General features: G+C 35.9%; 1 protein-coding gene across 1 annotated transcript; it reads left to right on the top strand.

Moving 5' to 3' along the window:
* The first annotated feature begins 1,410 nt into the window (after window positions 1-1,410).
* On the top strand, window positions 1,411-23,094 carry phf20a (PHD finger protein 20, a). The gene is made up of 17 exons (XM_056468631.1): window positions 1,411-1,524; window positions 4,442-4,535; window positions 4,632-4,803; window positions 7,191-7,275; window positions 8,525-8,601; window positions 8,692-9,163; window positions 10,779-10,835; window positions 10,914-11,054; window positions 11,139-11,186; window positions 11,275-11,685; window positions 11,791-11,889; window positions 15,220-15,401; window positions 15,868-15,976; window positions 17,929-18,133; window positions 18,212-18,572; window positions 20,411-20,564; window positions 21,507-23,094. The coding sequence occupies exons 2-17, from the start codon at window positions 4,453-4,455 to the stop codon at window positions 21,647-21,649; spliced, it is 2,799 nt and encodes a 932-aa protein (XP_056324606.1). The 5' UTR covers window positions 1,411-1,524; window positions 4,442-4,452; the 3' UTR covers window positions 21,650-23,094.
* The last annotated feature ends 166 nt before the right edge of the window (window positions 23,095-23,260 follow it).

Here is a 23,260-nt window from a genome sequence, read left to right on the forward strand (position 1 = left end):
GGATGGGCTGCAGCAGCAGAAGACCACACCGGGTGCCATTCCTGTTAGCTAAGAACAGGAAACTGAGGCTACGATTGGCACAAGCTCACCAAAACTGGACAATAGGAGATTGGAAGAATGTTGCCTGGTCTGATGAGTCTCGTTTTCTGCTGCAACATTCAGATGGTAGGGTCAGAATTTGGTGTCAACAACATGTAAGCATGGAACCATGCTGCCTTGTATCAACAGTTCAGGCTGGTGCTGGTAGTAGTATAATGGTGTGGGGGATATTTTCCTGACACACTTTGGGCCCATTAGTACCAATTGAGCATCATGTCAACGTCACAGCCTACCTAGAGTATTATTGGCCTAGAGTATTGTTGGACCATGGACCATGTCCATCCCTTCATGACCAGTGTGCCCATCTTCTGATGGCTACTTCAGCAGGATAATGCACCATGTCATAAAGCGCGAATCATCTCAGACTTCTTGAACATCTTAATTTCCTGAACATGACAATGAGTTCACTATACTCAAACGGCCTCCACAATCACCAGATTTCAATCCAATAGATCACCTTTGGGATGTGGTAGAACGGGAGATTCGCCTCATGGATGTGCAGCCGAGCCGACAAATCTGCAGCAACGTGATGCTGTCATGTCAATATGGGCCAAAATTTCTGAGGAATATTTCCAGTACCTTGTTGAATTTATGCCAAGAAGGATTAAGGCAAAAGAGGGTCCAACCCTCTACTAGTAAGTTGTACCTAATAAAGTGGCCGGTGAGAGTATATTACATTGTGAAAATGCCAGCTTTTAAAATGGTTGTCAGTGTTTTTTTTCATATTCACCAAGTCTGCATTTACATTTAATTATCTAGCAAACACTTATTCTAAGTGGCGGATGGAACTAATAAAATGACTCAAAGTAACAATAAAAGTATGTAAATAATATGACAAATCCTATCTAGTTTAATGCATTATAAATGTATATAGAGGGAGCGAGAGGGGTTTATTCTCAGAAAATATGATTTTTTTTCTGCTATTAAAAATATACATATATATATTTCCCCAAGTGTTCAGCATTACATAACCATTCAGAAATCTAATATGGCTGTTTGCAGTTCAAGAAATATTTCTCATTATAAATATTGTTGCAATATTTCTGGAAATCGGGATCAATTTGTTTTGTGTGTATTATTAATATTATTATAATATTAATAAGAGTATTAATGTATCTAAGTGGTTTTAATCAGTTTATACTGTCCGGTCCTAATTAAAAAGATGCTTTCTTAATAGTTTTAATGTTTTGGTTGCACTAAAAAGCTAAAAGGTAGCAGAGCATCACAACAGAGCTGCTAGACGTATTTATACAGTCGCCAAGTCGTCCGCGCATGCGCAGATGTGGTATTGTTCATACCGGTAGTCTGTGGAACACATTGGAAAATAAGTGCGCGCATCTCGCGCCCAACGTGCTTACAATAAAAGACGCTTTAATACATCAACAACGGGCGTTTATAATTACAAAAGGACGGATATCGCCACAGGTAACTTATATATTTAGCATATTGCAATACTGTTTACGCTGTGCCAAGACTTTGCTCGAGTACGGAGTGTGTAAAGATGCTGCTTTACGAAATTGAATCTCTAATTTCGAGTTTAAAGGACTGAAATGACATTAATATCGGAACATGTGCACTGCTAGACTGATGTTGTGATTTACAGCTTGTATTTGTGGGAGTGGCGATGTTCTCGCCCATTACTATCCATGACATTATTCTTATGGAGGGTGTGGATCAGTCAGGAAGTTCACGTCTGCTCGTGTTTTCGCCGAGATGTAAAAGATCCGTTCCGAAATGTCGTGAATGGTCTTCTTTTGTCTGTATTTCGATATAGACGGGCAGAAGTATGTAATGTGGGAATAACAGGCAAACATTTAGTGGAGTATCGGAATATCTGGCATCTCTATTGTTTCCATTGTCATCGTCAGGCACTTATATATGGGGCCCCTGATGAAATCACAGTAAATCACTCTCACTTACACGGTTACTCTAAACGGGTTCATTAAATAGCGTTGCTATGTAAAATGTCATGATTGAATGTATTCATTTGTTAAATAGATACATTTTTTGATAGAGCTATTCAATTTAAAAATTCTTAACATTCTATTCATATAAGCAGAATCTAAACTTATACATTAAAGTTACGTATAAATAAGAGGCTTAGTAAAGTAGGCTGTTGATGATTGATTTAAGTCTGTTGTTCCTTGTGTGTTTAGTGGCATGATGCCATGACCTGGATTTTTTTCCACCTACAATGTTCACAAGTTAAATGCTATAGATTAGCGATCACCTGTCTTTTAGGGAACTCAGGGATGGATTTTGCCAGTTGAGAAATCACTAAAAATACAAATTAATTTGGTTAATATTTGTTTGTTAATAATTAAACATTACAAGTATTTTAAATGTAGCCACCTAAAGTTAAGTAATTGAATAGTATGTTATTTTTAGCTTTTAGTTAAGTTAACTAAGTTACTTTAAGTGAATTGATTATTATTCAATTGATTTCTTTGATTAATTTATAATATATATATATATATATATATATATATATATATATATATATATATATATATATATATATATATATATATATATAAAACAATAAAGCATACAGAATTGATTTCTTTGATTAATTTATAATATATATATATATATATATATATATATATATATATATATATATATATATATATATATATATATATATATATAAAACAATAAAGCATACAGAATTGTAGCAGCATAAACCTTTTTTTTTAAATCTTCAGGTTTAGTGGAAATTTAGAGCTCTGTCTAGGGCTGCCCAACATATTGCAAAATTATCTACAATCATCGCAAAATACATATATAGATATGCAGTATACATATCGTAGACATGCAATAAATTACCGTTTATTAACTAAATAATTATTGGTTATCTAAATTTGACTAATCACATTGGACATTACTATCTTTATCCCTGCCTCCTCAGTGGTTGCTGTTCTGCTATTGGCCGGAGTGGCCCAAATGTAAACCTAGAGCTGAAAAAAAATAATAATGGTGAGTCAATACAGTACAATTAAAATTAATTTGATCTGAAAAAGATCTTTTACATCCTTATTTTAATGTCATTACATACATTTTTTTTAAAAAATGTAAAAAAAAAAAAAAATATATATATATATATATATATATATATATATATATATATATATATATATATATATATTCTAGGTTATATCGTAACCGCGTATCGTTATCGCAATACTCAACAACAATGTTGCATATTTTTCCAGTATCGTACAGCCCTACTTTATTCTGTTTAAGTCAAATTAACATAGAAATAACACAGATTTTGATTTTAGTCCATAATTAATTAACAAAATACAAAATGTAAATGATCAGCCTGATCTCACAAGGAAACGTAACCATTTTATATTTTGTCAGATTAGTGGCAAAGTCGTATGAATTCATACGAGTTCAGTTGTACAGAATGCACGATTTTAAAAAGAAGGCGTGACACCCAACCCCTTCCCTAAACTCGACCATCATTGGGGGATGTGCAAATCGTACTAAATTCTACAAATGAGATTGTACGAATTCATACAATTTAGCCACTAAATCAAAAAGTTCCAAACTGCCGTGAGATTGTGTTGGAATAATAAAGAAAAATTGGCTATCTGCTTGTTAAGTGTGACGTCACGCGAAGCGGCTTCCGGGTCCAAACGCTCCATCAAACTGTATGGGGAGGCTCATGAAATGGTAATAATAAATGTTTACAAAGCACTGTAATACTTTCGAAAATCACGTTGGCAATATAAATATCCATGCCTAATAACCGATGGGCAGAACGTGATTCATTTTTGTTTATAAATTGTTCAAATTTTGGTATTTGTGATGCAGCAAGTCCAGAGATTGTTGTGTACACTATGACTTTATATAAAATTCACTTTAATGTGTGATAGGACTAAAAAGTGATCATAAACGAATATTTTGTCAATTCAAATGAGTGGCGGCTTGGACCCGGAAAATGTATTACATACGTCACCAACACGTCACCACTTAACAAGCTGATAGGCCCACCTAAAAGTCTTAATTACAGAATAAATTCTTAATATGTAAAATTGTACATTTCTAATAGCAATGTCTAACAATAAATATGTAATTAGTTTATTGCCAAAACTGTTGCTCTGACTGAAAGTTTCTTTTAGATATGAAAATAATAAAATATAATGAATATTATAATATATAATTTCTCATAATATCGAGCACTAATATTATGTATATATATATTATTATATATTTTTTTCTGGCTATTAAAACATCTACTTGTAAAAACAGTATTTGTTTCGACAGATCAAATGCACTTTAATGTAATGATCTCTAGTTCTTTACTAAAATTTGACTGCTTCACGTTTGGTAGTTGCTGACATTATGAGCAAAAGGCCTGCTAACAGACGAGGAATTAAGTTTGAGGTGGGCGCTGCTCTTGAAGCACGGGACAGTCTGAAGAACTGGCAAGTGTCATTCTTTTATTTATTTGTATAATTTTTGGTATAACTTCCTCCCTCGTTATGTTTTTTCTGAATCTATCTGTGCATAATTGATCGCAGGTATGCAGCAAACATAGAGAAGATTGACTATAAGGACGAGAAGGTGTTAGTTCACTATCGACAGTGGAGTCACCGATATGACGAGTGGTTCGACTGGGCCAGTCCGTACCTGAGGCCTGTGGAGAGGGTTCAGCTGAGGAGAGAGGGGCGGCAGGACGACAGCTTCATCCCTGTGAGTCACGACTGCGCTCCTTTAAAATCCCAGAGCATGAAAGCTAATCGAGGATCAGCCTTAGATATTAATCTGTTTACCGTGATGTGAAAGTGATATTGCATTCCTGCCTCCCTTTTATTACTGTGTGGATGATCACAAAAAAGCATATTATTATTTATACACACTAATATGCAGATACTAGTCCAGCATGGTATGGTCAATGTCTTTGCTGTATTATGCTACTGTATATTAGTTTCTATACTATACTATACTATACTATACTATACTATACTATACTATACTATACTATACTATACTATAACTTTACTATTTAGGATTATATTAAAGTTCTTTTAAAAAATATTAAGGGTGACACGGTGGCTCAGTGGTTAGCACTGTAGCCTCACAGCAAGAAGGTCACTGGTTCGAGTACTGGCTGGGTCAGTTAGCATTTCTCTGTGGAGTTTGCATGTTCTTATCGTGTTTGTGTGGGTTTCGTCCATGTTTCATCATGGCGACCCCTGATGAATAAAGGGACTAAGCCAAAGGAAAATGAATGAATAAAAAATATTGTCTATCTACACAAATATGCAGATATTAGTCTAGCTGGTAATATACTGCAATACTATAACTTTACTGTATAAGGGTATATTGAGGTACAAAAAGTAATATTGTCAGTTAGTATTACAATTTTGTAATAATAGTATTATATATTGTTATATATACAAAAACATCTTACTAAACCCTCCAGTTATGTTTTTAATTTCGTACTTATTTAGATATTTATTATGTTTTTATTCAGAGCGACATAGCCTTATTAAAATAATAACATTGTTAAAATGAAAAAAAAAATTGTGTAAGCTGTGGCGTAGTGGGTAGCACTGTCGCATCACAGCAAGAACGTCACGTTTCTGTGTGGAGTTTGCATGTTTTCCCCATGCTTGCATGGGTTCCCCCAGGTGTTCCTGTTTCCCCCACAAGTCCAAAGGCTATAGGTGATTTGGGTAAGCTAAATTGTCCGTAGTATATGTGTGTGAATGAGATTGTATGAGTGTTTCCCTGTGATGGGCATCCGCTGCGTAAAACAAATCATTCCACTTTGGCAACCCCTGATTAATAAAGGGACTAAGCAGAAAAGAAAATGAATGAATGAATAAGTTTAAGCTGTCTGCCATTATATATTATTTATATATATATATATATATATATATATATATATATATATATATATATATATATATATATATATATATATATATATATATATATATATATAAATTCATAATTGCAATATGTTTTATTATATAAATACATGCACTTGTATTGTGTAAATTAAATGTCTTGAGATTTGCAGTCTGACATAATCTTTTGTTATAGAAAATAAAGTTTGTAGAAAATAGACATAAGTTAGACATGTTGCTTTTTAGTACATTAACAAAGTCTTTTGAGTCTTATGCTCATAAAGGTCACATTTATAGTAGTAATATTAGTAATGTTGCCAATTATTATTATTAAATGTTGTACAATTCATTCATTTTCTTTTCAGCTTAGTCCTTTTATTAATCTGGGGTCACCATAGCGGAATGAACAGCCAACTTATCCAGCATATGTTTTACACAGCAAATGCCCTTCCAGCTGCAACCCAGTACTGGGAAACATCTTTACACACTCATTCACACACATACACTATGGCCAATTTAGCTTACCCAATTCACCTTTATCGCATGTCTTTGGACTATGTAGAAAACCAGAGCACCCGGAGGAAATCCATGCAAAGAGAACATGCAAACTCCGAAATGCCAACTGACCCAGCCAAGGCTCAAACCAGCGACCTTCTTGATTTGAGGCGACATTGCCCCCCACTGTACCACCGTACCGCCCATTTTGTAATAATATTGTAATATATTCCAGTAATATGTAATAACCATTTTTTTACATTAATAAATAATACATTTTTCAATGGAAAAACTGAATCATGTGCCACACGATCTTTCAAAATTTCTTCTAATATTTTGATTTAGTGCATTATTTATTTATTTATTTATTATTTGGTCCTTAAAAGAGCATGTTTAGTTTGAAATATAAATTCTATGTCATTTATAAATGAGCTTACTGTTACTTATCATTAACATTAACAGTTTTGGACACACACTCATACACTACGGCCAATTTAGCTTAATCAACTCACCTATAGCACATGTCTTTGGACTGTGGGGAAGCACCCGGAGGAAACCAATGCGAACACAGGGAGAACATGCAAACTCCACACAGAAATGCCAACTGGCGCAGCCGGGACTGGAACCAGCAACCATCTTGCTGTGAGGCGACAGTGCTAACCACTGAGCCACCGTCCCACCAAAACCCTTACTCTAATTGTTTCCCTTTGTTTTGTTTTTTTTTTGCAGGGATTTCATGTGAATGACAGAGTTCTTGCCAGTTGGTCCGACTGTCGATTTTATCCGGCAAAAGTTCTGGCTGTCAATAAAGATGGTAATAAACATAAAACTAATGTGTCATTAAACATTTATATGTGACTCTGCACGACAAAACCAGACTTATGTTGTACAGGTATATTTTTTGGAAAAGCCAAAAAATCCAAATAACTGATTTTATTTTTACGAAAAAATGTTAGAATATTAAGATCAAGTTAAATGGAGATTTCTTTGAGAATTTTCTACTATATGTATATTGAAACTCTTGATTTATAATGTGCATTGTTAAGCACTTCAATTAGAAAAAATCAAGGGAATTTTTTCTGTATTTATTTTTTTTTTTTTAAACCAAAGATTCCATATTTTTAAATAGTTGTATCTCTGCAACATTCAACCCAGGCTCATTCTGAAAACGTACCGCTATATACATTTCTAGAAAGTGCCAAATATGTCCCAGGAGCTATGTTTTTTTTGCAGTTTTTGTTTTTGCGAATGCACCAGAGTGCGATTTTGTATGCTTTTTGAGATCTCAAATTTCTTTCGTGAGTGCCATCCGCGTCTGCTCTTCTCGCTTAAATTCACTAGAGGCTGCTGTTGACTGCCTGACCGACTGACCGTTCAACTGACTCAACCTCCTTCCTCCCTAAACTCTACCAATAGTGTTTTCAATAGCACAGATTGACCTGCCCACCCACTTCCCAAAAACCAACCGACTAATTTAAAAAGCAATCCAGAATAAGAAAAGCCCTCGTCTGATTTTTACCACGTTTTACCACATTCTCATCCTGTTATTTACTCGTTTATTTTATTTTTTGGATCTCTGTTTTTGTCTTATCTGCTTTCCGGAACCGTTCTTCACTGGACTCAAACCCCATCGTCGTGGTCATCTGCTTTTTGCGTCTCAAGTCCACTGACGCACATGGCAAGCTAACTGGACAAACTTGTAACAGCGGAAAAGCCATCTATATGGAGGTTAAGTGGTCAGCTGGTAAGCACGAAACGGAACAGACTCGTACTGCCTCCGAGCGTTCGTTTTAAGACGAAATGCAGCCATACGTATTTCTGGCTACATAATTCGCGACCTCCAGAAACTTATATAAGACTACGTTTTCAGAATGAGCCTATGTTGGCCACATTTTGTGCTATCCTGACTTAATGTACATCAATGGAAACGTATTTATTCAGGTGATGTATACATCTTGATTTCAGCAAACTGACACTTAAGATTGGTTTTGTTGTGTATGGTCAAATATTAACATTTAAATTGTATATGTTTGTGTGATTCTAATGACAAAATGATCCTTAAGGATCCTACACGGTAAAGTTCTACGATGGCGTCGTCCTGACAGTCAAAGGAATCCATGTGAAGTCCTTCACCAAAGAGGTCCTTCCGTATTTCTGTCATACTCATATTTAGCCTCTATTACGAAACCTGCTTTGACATCGTACTCATTCTCTCATTCCCTCTATTCAGAGACGAAAGAAACTAAATGATCTGAATGGAGAGAAGCCAGTGATACAACAGACAGAAAAGGAAATCCAAGAGAATGAAGCCAATGGTGATAAACAAGCAGCAGGACAGACCGACTGTGTTCCTGAGAAAGATGAGGACGAGATCTCAGACGTGGATAGAGAAGAAGGCGAACAGATGCAATGTAAAGTGGAAAATGAAAGCGTTAAAGAGGAGAGAGATTTGGAGGAAATAGGTCAACACAATTACAGTAAGTCACTTGTGAAGAAGGGCTCAGGGTTTCAGGAGAAAGAAGAGGAGGTCATGGTGAAGATGGAGGACTCTGCGCTGTTTGACTCTAATGTGAACTTCAGCGAGAGCGCGGTAAAGAGGAACGAGACAGAGGAAACAAACGTCCTGGCACAACAAAAGAAGGAGGAAGTCAAAGAACAATGTCTTGCTCATGACAGAAAAGCACGGAGGCAGCGGATAAAAAGTAAGTATAAAGTAAAACTATTAATGAGTAAATTTGTTGTGAGACATTTGTAGGTTGAGCTCTCTGAAACGTGTAAACATGGCGGTTCTGTTGCTCAAATCAGATTGTGCTGTTTGTTTAATAATTGTGACCAGCATTACCTAGCAACATTCACTCAACCAATAGCCATGAGTGTGGGGGCGGGGTTATTTGTTTGATTAATTGGGAAACCTGTTTGGAAATCATAATTTTTCAGTTTAATAGGACTGCTTGATGAAATATTTTGGCTAAAATTGTTTAGCACTGTGTTCGTTTACACAGAAATGCTTCCTATTTTAAGCATCTCAGAGCAATTCAGTTCTTAGTGAATGTTGCTCCACACAAACCTGTCTCCGCTTCTGAATTTGGGTCACTTCTAATATATATCTGGTATAACAACATGAAAGCTATTTTACCAGACTTGTACAGCAAGTATTTACAAACTAGCTGCAGCTTTTTGTAAAATAAAAGTTTGGTGATTTAATGTTTGAAAACAATTAATAAAATGAAGAGAGCCATAAACGTTAGCATTAGAATAATGTTGAAGCTTGCAAAATAAAAGTAAATTTATTTAAATATTTATTATATATATATATTTGTGTTTTTAAATAATATTTCTTTAATAATATATTTTACAATACAAGTAATAATAATAATCATAACAATATCTGTTTTTAATGTTACTCTACAGCTGGGGCCCATGTGGCCCACTGGACTTCTGTGATCGGCCCGCATGAAGTATTTACTTAATTTAAATTCAACTGCAAACAGAGTCTTTTAATGCGCAGGTCTGATATTGCGCGTCAACTTTCACATACAGCGTCTTTTGCGTGCTCAGTTTCGTTATTTCCAATGGAGGGCTCAGCGCGCAAAGAGATGCACATGCGGTATGTCACACTCACCTTTTTCAGGTGCCGCAAGTTGAAAAAATTGAAACATTTCAGAGAGCCTCAAGCGAACCACAAGGCATGTGACAGGAATCAACCAGGCAGCTTCACACTTTGTATGGAGTTACACATTAATAAAGGTAGACTAATTAGTAATTACCTCAGATTAACGTTTTAACAAATGCAGATACTACATCACATATCCACCTCACATTCAGCCTGACTTCAGTGCTCTTGTTTGGCCCAATACAGGCTAGAATTCTCTCACTGAACACTGAAAGAATGAATGAATGAATAAATAAATAAATAAATAAAAATTAGATAAAGCAATCAAACAAACAACCCTGTGGCATTTATATGAAGTTAATATTGTGAGACTGGTCTTTAAAATACATTTATACAGAATTTATAATTTTTTAACTCTACCCTCCCAGGAGTCCAATGTGGCTCTTTGGAAAAATTAATTGCCCACCCCTGCTCTACAGTTATGTTGACAAAAATATCGAGTATTGAAAAATGTTCACAAAATCACAAAGGGTTTTTCCTTTCCCAAAAAATACAGCCCTACCATTAACAGAGGATATTGGAACAGAAATGACAAATGTCTATTTTTTGTGGCTCAAATGAACAGTCATTCACAAATGATGTCATAAATGAAATGTTGATCACATGATCATATGTTTTTGTGACATATGTTTTATCACCTCTAGGGAAAAGGAGACTTTCAATGGCACGAAGGAGCTCCAAAAAAACCAAGACTGATTCAGGTTTGACTATTTAACTGTAAAACGTGCGTACTGTACTTGTGCAATATTATTCCCTTATTATGTATCTCTCTCCTCCAGACAAAACTTGTCATAATGATTGCAAGTCCAACAATCAGAGAACTCAAGGAAAAGAACCAGACCCCTTACATCTCACACAACCGTCCAATGGCACGGCAGCATCTCAGGCTCAGTGTCAATCAGAAACCTTCAAGCCTACAGGTGAGATTCCACCCGCCACATCTTTAAAACTCATATGCCCTCAAATAATTACATTATGACCAATAATTTTTTAAATCGCAACAGTAAGAAAACAAGCCTTTCACAATCCCAACCGGTTCAGCAGAGAGCCTCGTGAGTAAAGATCTATACTAATCACATTTACACAATCATGAATGATCTTGAATTAGTGATGACTGAGTGCACAATTGACTTCTCACAGTGTATAGAGTCATCAGAAACCAGCCTCCACCGGTGCTCTCTATCAACCTGGATCATAACCTGTATAAATGCAACACCCCTGGCTGCTCAAAGTCCTTCCGTAAAGCAAAACTCCTGCACTATCATATGAAGTACTACCATGGAGAGGAGTGCCCCATAGAACCGGACCAGACCAAGGAAATAGACAAAAACACCACACTTAATAGTCACGATGGCTCAAAGAAGAGATGCGTTAAGTCACGCGAGTGTGCGCGGGTGACTGTGAAGAAACGCTCTCTAGCGCCTCCTATTGCCAGCGCACAGAATTACCAGCAGTGGCCTTTACTGAAGGACAAGACCAGAGAGAATCAGCTAGATAACACTATGCAGAGATGCTTCGACAAGGAAAGAGATAGGAGATTTATGGATATGGGTATGGCTTATGCAAAATATTTATATTGGATTTCATTGTAAGCCAACTGCTGTAGGCTTTAAAATGTGGCTAGATCTAACTGAGATTTGGTTCTTTCCTTTGCAGAAGGTGTGAAGGAACGCGACAGGCTGAAAGAGAAACAAAGCAGAGACTTCCTGCGTATAAAGTTTAAGGAAAAGAAAAAGATACGAAAAACCACATCAGGTGAAGAAAATCTGCATTTATTTGAGTATTAAACAGCCTGTTATTAAAGCATTAGTTTTGGAAGCACGATAGATCTGCATTTCTGTGCACAACAGCTGTAAATCTTTTTCAAAGATATATAAGATTAAAAAAATATATAATACAACTAGGTGGCGGTTCATTCCGCTGTGGCGACCCGATTAAAGGGACTAACCCAAAAAGAAAATGAATACAATACAACTAGGGCTGTGTGATATGGGCAAAAGAAACCTATTACAATTTTCTTGAACAATATTCCAATTTGATATTTTTTTATCACGATTTTGACACACAGACAGGTTTTACAGTGTCAATATGAAACAGATTTTCAAAGGAATACAATTAGATCTCAGTGTTTGCTTTAGGATTTTTTCCAGCTGTGGCGGCAGGCCTTTTACACAGATCTTCCAACTACCTATGGCGTTATTTGAATGACAACTGTCATGAGTGCAGAATTACAGGTCGAGATTGCATTTATGGAATACGAGCATGCAATTCTCTTTGCTTGCGCACTGATTTCCTCTGTTCGTGCACAAAACTTCCTGCATGCCCCATCAAATATACGCTGCTCAAGCACAGATTTTCTTGTGTCTCAAATAAACCCTGCTGAAGTGCGATTTAGTGTTTATGTAACAGTTTATGTAACAAGTATGTCTCCAACATTTATTAGATTTGCTAGAAATATTTATGAATGTCTCCAATAGACATTAGTGCGTCCGAAGTAAAGTGAAATGGCCATAAACTCCAGCAAGATAAAGTCATTGTATGCAGAGCCATAGACCTTTATTTATAAAGTATCATTATGAAAAATGTGTTCATCTTAACTGAAAGCTACAACTGAATGTTTTGTGGCTTGCACACATATTTGAAGTGACATGCGCGCATATTCTATGTGCATCTACTTGAAAACATTTTTACTTTCAGAATACTGCAAGTGACCGCGAGTCACGTAACAAGAACTGAGCGATCAGCTTCATACTTTGTATGAAATATACACACTTCGGTAGACAGAACACCCAAACACCCAGTGCTTTTTAATTTTCTCCATAAATAAAACTTGTACCGGACCTGCAGCCATAGCTGGCCCTCCCTATAAGCGAACTAAGTGGCTGCCTAGGGCCCTGCCACCACTAGGGGGCCCCCAAAACCCGCTAGTGGTGCAAGCCATTTCCTTGCTAAAATCGTTTTTATTTGCATTTTACAATTATCTTCAATGACAGTGCTTTAGTACTTAAATATTTATACATTTTCACTTAAAAAGAAAATACAAAAAAAAAAAATCACAATTTTATTAATGTTGAAATTGTTTTTCTGTGAAGGTCGTGTGAGCAACAGCTCGCAGCATCTCATTTCTCATATGCGTTCTGTGTTCTCACCGTTCGAGTTTGTTCTTCCAAGGTAACCTGCAAGACCGACCGGTCACCACAAGAACGCGAATCCGTGCTCAGACACAGCCACCATGGCCTTTGCTTCATTACGTGCCTTATTTATATACCTGATTTATTTTGGAAATTGCACCGCGAAAATGAAACAAAACCAACGTTATTCTTCAGGCATAGAAAAACTGAGGAGAAAAAATGACACTGAGAAGAGACAAGCACAAAATCATTTTTAGTATCGCTTTTAAGTGCTAATGATGACGTTAAAGACATAATCTAATAGCACATTTATCAAAAATAGACAATTACAGATTAATAAATGTCATCTATTTATAGGAAATATTTAATCTTTTCCTGGTTTTGCAGACCCTTATCTTTAGTCTAAAGCGCATTTTACTGAAATGCAATAATACTGAAGTGTCTTTCATTGACATATTTTGCACACTGGTAATATATATATATATATATATATATATATATATATATATATATATATATATATATATATATATATATATATATATATATATATATATATATATATATATATTTGAGACATGTTTAAAAAAGTTTTGTTCTAATTTAATCATAGTTTAATTTAAGCTCTAGACCCTTCATCTCAAATGAAAGGAACAGGCAAGGAGACTGGCGGGAATGATAAAGTTTGTGTTTGGGTATTAACATTAACCCAGTATTTGTTGCCTCCCTTTTTCCTATGTTTTTTATATTAATATTTTTCATATTTATATTATTTTTGTATTGATATTTTTATTTATAGATCAATCTTTGCATTAATGTTGTTTTTTTGTTGTTGAGTTTTTAATGAGTTCAGAATGTATGTTTTATTACCAAGTAATGCATTCAATGAATTATTGTTCAGTGTCTTACAGTGCAGGGGTTTTGCTTTTGGAATTTATTTAAAATAAAATCAACCTAGAATCTTTTATAGGATCTTCAGTTTGTTAGCTAAATTAATAGAAGATGTTTTAAACACTCTAGACGAACGCAATGTAGAAATCACTGGTCCCTTTATTAAATATAATTTAATTCTTCATATTTGAAGCTGGTAGTTAACAGAAACAGTGCTGTTTTACAGTGTCCAAACCATTCAAATGGTTATTGAGTAGAAGAAATCAGGCTTTACTTTTCTGTTTCATTGATTGTATTTAATAAGCAATAAAGTCATTGTGGGCCGGTTTGCAATGGCAATACTCCACTATTTAGAGCCCCAAAGGGAGGGCCCCAAAATTATTCTGCTTAGGGCCCCCAAATGTACAGGGCTGGCCCTGCCTGCAGCAATGTTTTTTTAGTTTGTCATCCTTTGAGAAAACTGCTGATGATTGCCAAGACACGACAAAGGAGTGTTGAATGCTGAATGAAATGACGCACCTCGCGCCTTCCACACGCTTTTACAAGCGATATGTGACTGACAGGTCTTATAAATTACCTGATTCTGTGATACATCAGCCTTCCTCTTCCCAAAATAATCCCACACCAAGTCCTCGTGTGCTGAACTCATCATCCCTGTTTGTGCAGGCTATTTGTCATTCAGCTCAGTCTCCTGTTCTTGCGCACTGTTTAGGCGCACTGTGTTATGACTGGTTCAAATAGCATACTGTGAGAAAATCGATTTAGATTTAGAAATCACGCATGTTCAAATCACAATTTCGATACAATTTTAATTAATCGCACAGCCCAAAATCCAACTAAAGAAATTATATGATATAATTCATAAATTTTTATAATGTTCAATGACGTTATATTGTATGCAGTCTACAAAGCTTGCGTTTTATAATTTGCTAAATATAAACATACTGTGCTCTGCTTTTCTTTCCTTTTGCTATGCTCCCCTACTTTCAATTACTACACTTAGCAGTGCCTTATTTCAATTAGTGCCATTTTGTGATGTGATTCATCTCCAACTTGTTTCCAGATGAGGATAGTATTTCTGATTGGTCTTCTGAAAGCTGTGGGTGGAGTGAAGATGAAATGGAGGCGGATCTTGACGTCATCACCTCACCTCTCAGCTGTAGTTCTGTTGCTTCGACTACAGAAAGTCAGGAAACTGTGCGCTGTGTGTGTGAAGCAGACGAGGAGAATGATTTCATGTTACAGGTGAACATTCATTTGGCCTGTATGTTACCGTACTGACCACAGGTTTGGGGTCAGTAAAATGTATATTTAGTATTAAGAAATGACTTCTTTTACTAAGTAAGGATACTTTCAATAGAAACAGACCAAAACAAAAAAAACAATGAATAAAATCCACAAAAATGTTAACTGTTAATGAGAATTGTTAAGATGTTGATAATATTTCCTGGGCACCAGATTAGCATATTAGGATAATTTCTGATGGATCAGGTGTCATTAAAGACTGAAGTAATGGGTCATCATTCATGACATCCTTCATGCATTGACATCATTCATGCACAATTTGAAATATAGTAATTATATATTATATATTATATGTATTATGTAAGAATGTTTCATGATATACAAGTCAGCCTTCTTTTCTTAAATACTACTGACTTTGGAGTTTGAGTTTTAGATCATGTTGATTGCTTTTTCTCTTGCACCTCAGTGTGAAGAGTGTCTGTACTGGCAGCATGGGACCTGTATGGGCCTCTTGGAAGAGAACGTTCCAGAACGATATTCCTGCTTCATTTGCCGGGATTCTCCAGGTTTGGAAAGTATGTATGTTTTAGCATTGATTTATAAACAGAACTTCAGTTGAAACCTCAGAAAAGGTGACACTTTGGCCCTGTTTCCACCTGTTATTGCTACCTGACATGCGTTTTCAATGATTTTATTAAAAATGGTCAGCTGAGACACATTACTTTTGCACCTGATATTAGCATAGCAAATAATAGTGATTCAATTGCTTCTCTTTGACCACTTGGATTCAGTTTTCTACAGGAAACTTCCCTAATGTTTTGTGTCACTTTTGCAGGAGGAGGCTTTTAAGCAAGCAGTAAAACTTTTATAACTAGTCAAAAACACATTAGATTGGATTGGTTTCATGTGATTGAATGCAGTCTAATGTGTTCTAAAAGGGGTCAAAAGTAGACGATCTCAAAACATTTATGGTACAGTACATATGGTACGGTAAGGGTCACCTTTATCAGGCTTACGTTTCCACTGCCAAAAGAGTAGCAATGGTACAAAGTGCAGTTGATGTCATTCTCACTCGAGGAAATGTCAAAGTAAAGCTGTACGGGTCGTTCACAAATTATATGAGAAGCACTTCTCACAAAAGAAAGGCTTTATACACATAAATACTTGTATATAAATGTTCATTACTAACCTTTCTATCAGCATGATTTGATCAATGATAGTGGGAAATAACCTACTGTAATGTCTGCAATTATATAAAATAAATAAACAAATGCACCATATATGAATACACAGTCTCCAATATGCTGCCAATTACAGAAAAACTACACACAGCAGACATTTAGTCCTTATTTGGGTTCAAAAACATCACGCAACAGCCCACAGTCAGAGCAAACCTCTCATCTGTGTCTTTATTCTTCACCAGCACATGTAACCTCTGTTAGAAAGTAATTTTGTCATTCCTAGTTCATAATAGTCCAGAAGGTGATGATAATAGTTATACAAGGCAGTTTGTTCATGTTTTAGGTTGCTGAAATAATCATTTGCTCCTTTTTGTCGGGCTTGTCCTTTGTTCTTTCACGCTTCACTCTCTCGTTTGTCCATTTCTGAAAGGATGGGGTGTCAGAAGCAGTTCAATGATCACGTTCATGTTGTCATTATCAGCTCAAGAAGTTAATGAACTTCTTGAGCTGATAATGATAACGTGAGTGTGATTATTGTACTGCTTTCAAATATTGACTTTATTCAATGCGGAAGTGCGAGCGTTTTTGCGATTGTTTTAGAACTTCCGATTCAGTTGCCTATGGGAGAAATGACTAGGAATAATAAACGGCAAAAAACGGTCAAACTACTTACTCTACAAACAAGTGTTTGGATTACAATACAGACAAAGTTAAATAATATAAGAAGAAAATATCAGTTTGCAACACCAAGCAGCAAAACGAGCTGTTTTTAATGTTTAAAAATGAATGGAAGTCAATGAGACCGGAAGTTTCGAGCCAAAATGATTCAAATGGCTGCGCCCACTCGTACGCGGAGAATAAGGTGAATAGAAAATAGCGAAAATGAGAAAGTGAAACGACTCGCACTTTAGACTGCCTTGTAAACAACTACGGGGCACAGGGTAGATTCTGCTCTTTTTCTTGGCTTTGTGGCTGTTCATTAAGACAACGACAAGGTTCCAATAGCGTTCAGTTGCGCGTCTTGCTCCAACTTTTGGTACCCTTTTGTTGTGCTAGGTACCCAAAGAGTAGTACAGTACAGTTCGCTTTTAGGTACCTTTTAACAGTGGAAACAGCCATAAAAGCATACCGTACCGTACCACTCAGTGTAAATGGGCCATAAGACCCCATTTTACGCCTGTATTTAAAATCACTCACTTGACAAAAGAGCATAGGTCTTTTATGTAGTTTAACTCAACTTATTGCCAATTGTGTACCCCCAGCTGGGAAATCTACATGATGTCATTTCCTTTTAATTTAAATGACTTCACTAAATCTTGCTGTCTCATTTGTTTCTGTGTATCCAGGACAGGTGAGAGGTCAGAGACAGAGCCTGAGGTACTGGTATGACAGGGACTGGCTAAGCACTGGCCACATGTACGGTCTCTCTTTCCTGGAAAACTACTCCCATCAAAATGGTAAAAAGATTGCAGCCACCCATCAGCTGTTAGGGGACGTCCAACATGTGGTTGAAGTCCTCAATGGCCTGCAGCTCAAAATCAGCGTGCTACAGTGAGTGATGCTGCTTTCTCTCTGTTTAAATCCATTAAATATGTGCTGTTTAAAAATCCACATCATTTTTTTCTGCAGGAGCCAGACTCATCCAGATCTTAAGTTGTGGCGACAGCCGTGGAAGACATCTGAAAGATCCAGCATGAAAAGCAAGGCTCTTTATGATGCAAAAACCGTGTCTTCTTCAGCAGGGTTGGAGGCCATTGAACATAAAGAGGCATTTTCTTCATCCTTCCAGGACTACATCAGCAGTGAGCACTGCTACCAAAAACCACAAACTCTTTACCAGGTATTGGAGCCAAGGCTGGTGCTAAAAACACGGGTAGAGTCGCTGCTGGAAGACCGAATGCACAGCACTGAAAGAGTGCTGAAGAATGAACAACACTACAATGGAGAAATGCTGAAGACTTCTAGTACTCAGCTCTTTAACCACAGCAAGGTGAGTGTCACATAAATGAGCCTTTAACAGCATTATCACAGTCCAGTTTTGTGAAATATAATGGTTATGGTCTAATATTTTTAAAGGTATAAAAATAAATGTAAAACTAAATAAAGGTATTTGCTATAGTATGAAAATTTGGATAAATCTAGGCATAGCTGAATAATAAAAGTTCAGTATATGGAAGTGGCATACTATGAGCCTCAAACACCATTGGTTCCTCGTTCTCATGTAAATCCTGTGAGTGTAAAATCCTAGTGAAACACAGGCCAATCCGAACAAAACACAGATGGCTGTTCCACACAAGCTTTCCGAATGAGATTACAACACTTTTTTTTTATTCTCTTATTTTTAAGTTGATCTAAGCTTGTATAATGCTTACTATGTATGTGGGACCAGTCTTATGGAGCTCTCAGGTAATGCAACCAGGTATGAGTATATCATGTCATCAGAGCTTGTCTTCAGAATGTAAAATTTGGGAAAGATACAGTAGATTACAGATTTTTTCACCGCACCATTAAGAGGCATACAGTCTATTTAACTGTATCTTTTGTTAGTTTAACGTGTATATTGTGATATCTACATATCTGTAATGAACATGTAGACTGCTGAATATAAGTGTTTAATATACATTTATACTGTACATCATTTCATATCACACATATGATTCTTCTGTAGTAAAACAATGCCAATGAACCTCAAAAATGTATGTTTATTCTGGGGTTGATATGAATTCCTCTGTTTTTATATGTCAAAACCACAAAATTCAACTCTAAATACATCTCTGATGACCTCTTTTGTCAAGTATAATTATAATCAAGTATAATTATAAGTCTATATTTCATCTACAATGCACCTAAGGAAAACTTTTATTTCATTTCATTTCATTTCATTCATTCATTCATTCATTCTAGCCAAAATAAACATTTCTACCTGCTATATGCTGCATACCTGCAGTATGATTATTTTGCGTGTGTGTTATTCAGGCTACCAGGTGTGTGTGCACTAGTTTGGGTTGTTAACAAGGACAGCAATGTGTCTAATGACATGGGTATGACTTAAGTATTACAATATTGTGGTGGTTTATGAGGCCATGCCTTATGTCCTTGTAATTCAAAATGCTTAAAATACTTAGTAATGGCATGTTTTAACATTCTAATATTTGCCACGGTTTTCCTTTTAGGGTTGGATTCAGGGGTAGGACCATATAATAAGCAGTTTTTAACAGTGTAAAATACATTTCAAGAGTCCTCATAAACCACCAATACCAACGTTTGTGTGTGTGTGAGAGAGAGATCATTTGGCTTTGACACGAGCTGCAGAGTATTATAGCAGAGCTAATTTATATTTACAACCATTCTAAATATGGTCAAAACCGAGCTTTTCTTTCTAGAGCAATTCCTGTGCCATTTACCTACTACGCAGATATCAAAGAGTAATTTAACATATTGAATCAATGCACACTGTGGCACTTTTATAAGAATTGTAATTGTATGTGGTGTTAAAGACTTAGTTCACCATAACATTTTTACATCATTTACTTACACTCATGCCCTTTCAAAGACTTTTATCCTAGCCTAGTGGTACTGTGCGCCGACATATAGCACAGAAGTGCTCACGGAGACCCGAGTTTGATTCCCGGCTCGAGGTCCTTTGCCGATCCTTCCCCTCTCTCTGCTCCCAATGCTTTCCTGTCTGATATCTCTACTGTCCTATCATAATAAAGGTGAAAACCGCTAAAAAATAATTATAAAAAAGAAATCATTTAACAAATCATACCAATCCTGAACTTTTGAGTAGTTGCACAGACTGACTGAATGTCACTTTATTGCATTTAGGTTATAGGAGAGAAGTGTGAGGCGGGTGCAGATGGAGGTGGAGATAAAGGCGGAGCTCTGCCGCAGCAGTGGAAAGTCAACCTGCTGGACCATATCGAGACTGTTCAAGAAGAAGTCACTCACAGGATGGACTTCATCGAACGGGAGCTTGATGGTGCGCCACAGGGTTTCAGAGGGCTGGATTTATGTTTTGTAATTTTTTATGTGATTTGCATTATGGGAATGTTTCATGTTCATTTAGGATGATCAACACTACAGCTATATACAGTGTATTAATTTTTAAAGTCCGTGTAAGATCTAAATTTACCATGTTTATTTTTCTAGCACACATTGTTATTCTTTAGGGGAACAAGTCATTTGATTAATTAGTAAGTGAATACATTGATTGAAGATTACCAAAACAAACATTTTTCCAAAGTCTGACCATTTGCTTCCCCATTTGGAGTGGTGGTTTTACTCTATTTGTGTCAGTTTGATGGTTTCAGCAACAATATTCTTAACCACAACCTTCTTACTGTTAGTTTCCTATGAGGGAACGATGTGCGAAAAAGAAAGCCCCGCCCCCTAGTCAATATTCTGTTTCAGTTAGAAGTACATCAACATACTGAAATTAAAAGTCTCAACAACTTTAGCTTCAGGAACTAGAAGCTGTTTTTTTCATATTGTGAAGCAGTTCCTTGAGAAACTGAATATTAAATGAGAAAACAGTGGGCGTGGCTTGTTTACTGCAAGCTGATTGGATGTAGTAAAGTAGGCATTTTATTTAGAAAGATCAGGAAAAGGGTTTGGGCAGAGTTATTACAAGCTAACTAACTCCTCCTCACCATTTTTGTTTGTTGTCAAAACTGACAGTTGGAGAGGCGTGGTTAAGTATGTTAAACACGCCCAATACCTCAGACAGACATAATCTGAGAATTTAACTGAAAACAAACAAACAAAGAGCATTTTCAGATTTCAATTTTAGATTAAAAGGGCAAACTATTTTTTTAATGACATTCGACACAAAACTAGCAATGTGAGCTAACAAAATCAGTATATTTAGTTTGGATTTCATGCGTGCTGTAAACACGGTTTTGTTTTGTTTGTTTTCTTGCAGTTCTTGAAAACTGGCTGGACTGTACGGGTGAGTTGGAGCCTCCAGAACCGCTGGACCGTCTGCCTGAACTCAAGCACAGCATCAAACAACTACTGAGTGAACTGGGAAAGGTGCAGCAGGTCGCTCTGACTTGTGCCACATGAGGGCGCCAGGACTAATTTCACAGGACGACTACCTCAGTTTGAAACATTATTAAACCAGGCCACGAAACCAAAAAAGCCTATAGAATAGACTGAGAAAATGTGAAACTGAACATGCTGGTTTTTGTCACATTAATACAGAATGTCACCAAACTCTTTATCACCTCACTTATATTTGTTACAGCAAATGCTATTTATATCCATTTTATTCCTTCTGTTTCTCCAAAAGGAAAGAACAAAATTCTTTACGAATATGTTTGCTTAAAGGTTTACAAGATATGTCTTTGACATTTAATAATGCACAGTATGCTCACATTTCTCAAAGGGTTAGTTCAAACCAAAATAAAAGGTTTGTCATTATTTACTCATCCTCATCTTTTGTTCATCATTGGGACACAAATGAACATAATTTTAATCAAGTCTGAGATAGTTGTGTTTGTCCATTGATAGCCTATTTACCCAAAATGCTGATGCTTCAAAATCTTTTGAAATAAAGTAAATAAATCCATTTAAATGAAGTGATTAATGCATGTCTTCTGTAGACATGTGATTGGTTCATTTGATGAACAGATTTAATTAATGCTTTTATTCGCATGAATACATCATAAAAAATATCAAAACTACACCTGCTTAGTGTATAAGAACAAACCTTATTGGTTTTTGCTCATAAACCAAGCATGGCTGAACGTCCATGACCAGTTTGTATACTGTAAACATTGTTTCCTTGTCAGTGGTTGTATGTGATTAAACGCCTATAATAAGTCATGTAAATGGTTATTTAAAGCGATAGTGTCTCGTGGCCATTCAGTTTATTTGTCGTAACTCATTATGAATCTTTTTATGAGACATTTGCACAGATTAAGCTTTTTTTCTGGAGGAACATAAATCTCTTATTTGATTACAAATATCTTCATTTGCATATTTCTAATGCGTTGAGAACACGAGGGTGAGTAAATCATGGCAGATTTTTCATTCTGAGGTGAGCTTACTTTTTCAATATATTTACACTTCAAATCAACTCAACATATACAAACTAGATTTTAATTTGTCCTCAAGAAAGTTAAATATTCAAACTGAAAGTTTAATCTTAATTGTTTAATCCTAACACCTATTTAGGAAGTCAACATTTGCCCTGCACTCTTTAAACTGCTAATTAACCCTTAACCTACATGTAACTGGTTGGGTGTGAAGTCAAATGTACATTGTGCTCCATTATATTTAAAAGAAAAGCTGCTTAGGATGTTTAAGTGTTTTCTGAATATTGCTTATTTATTTCTGAACAACTGTGAATATCATAATGACTGTAATCCTCCTGTCTAAAATCAAAAATTTTTCTCCAGAGCTTGGAAATGCTGAAATTCTCATTTCGAATGCATCTCAGTATTAAAGGGATAGTTCGCCCAAAAATAGAAATTTTGTCATCATTTTCTCACCATTCACTTTTTTCAAGTGTCTGACATCTGTTAAACACAATGCTGTCGAACTGTTGTTGAACTTCAATATTTTGAAGAATGTTAGAAACTGTTATCCATGCATTGACATCCATAACTTGTTTTTTTCCAGCAAATGGTTACTGGTTTCAAACATTCTTTTATATATATATATATATATATA

This window comes from Danio aesculapii, chromosome 11 (assembly GCF_903798145.1).
Source record: "Danio aesculapii chromosome 11, fDanAes4.1, whole genome shotgun sequence".
NCBI lineage: Eukaryota > Metazoa > Chordata > Actinopteri > Cypriniformes > Danionidae > Danio > Danio aesculapii.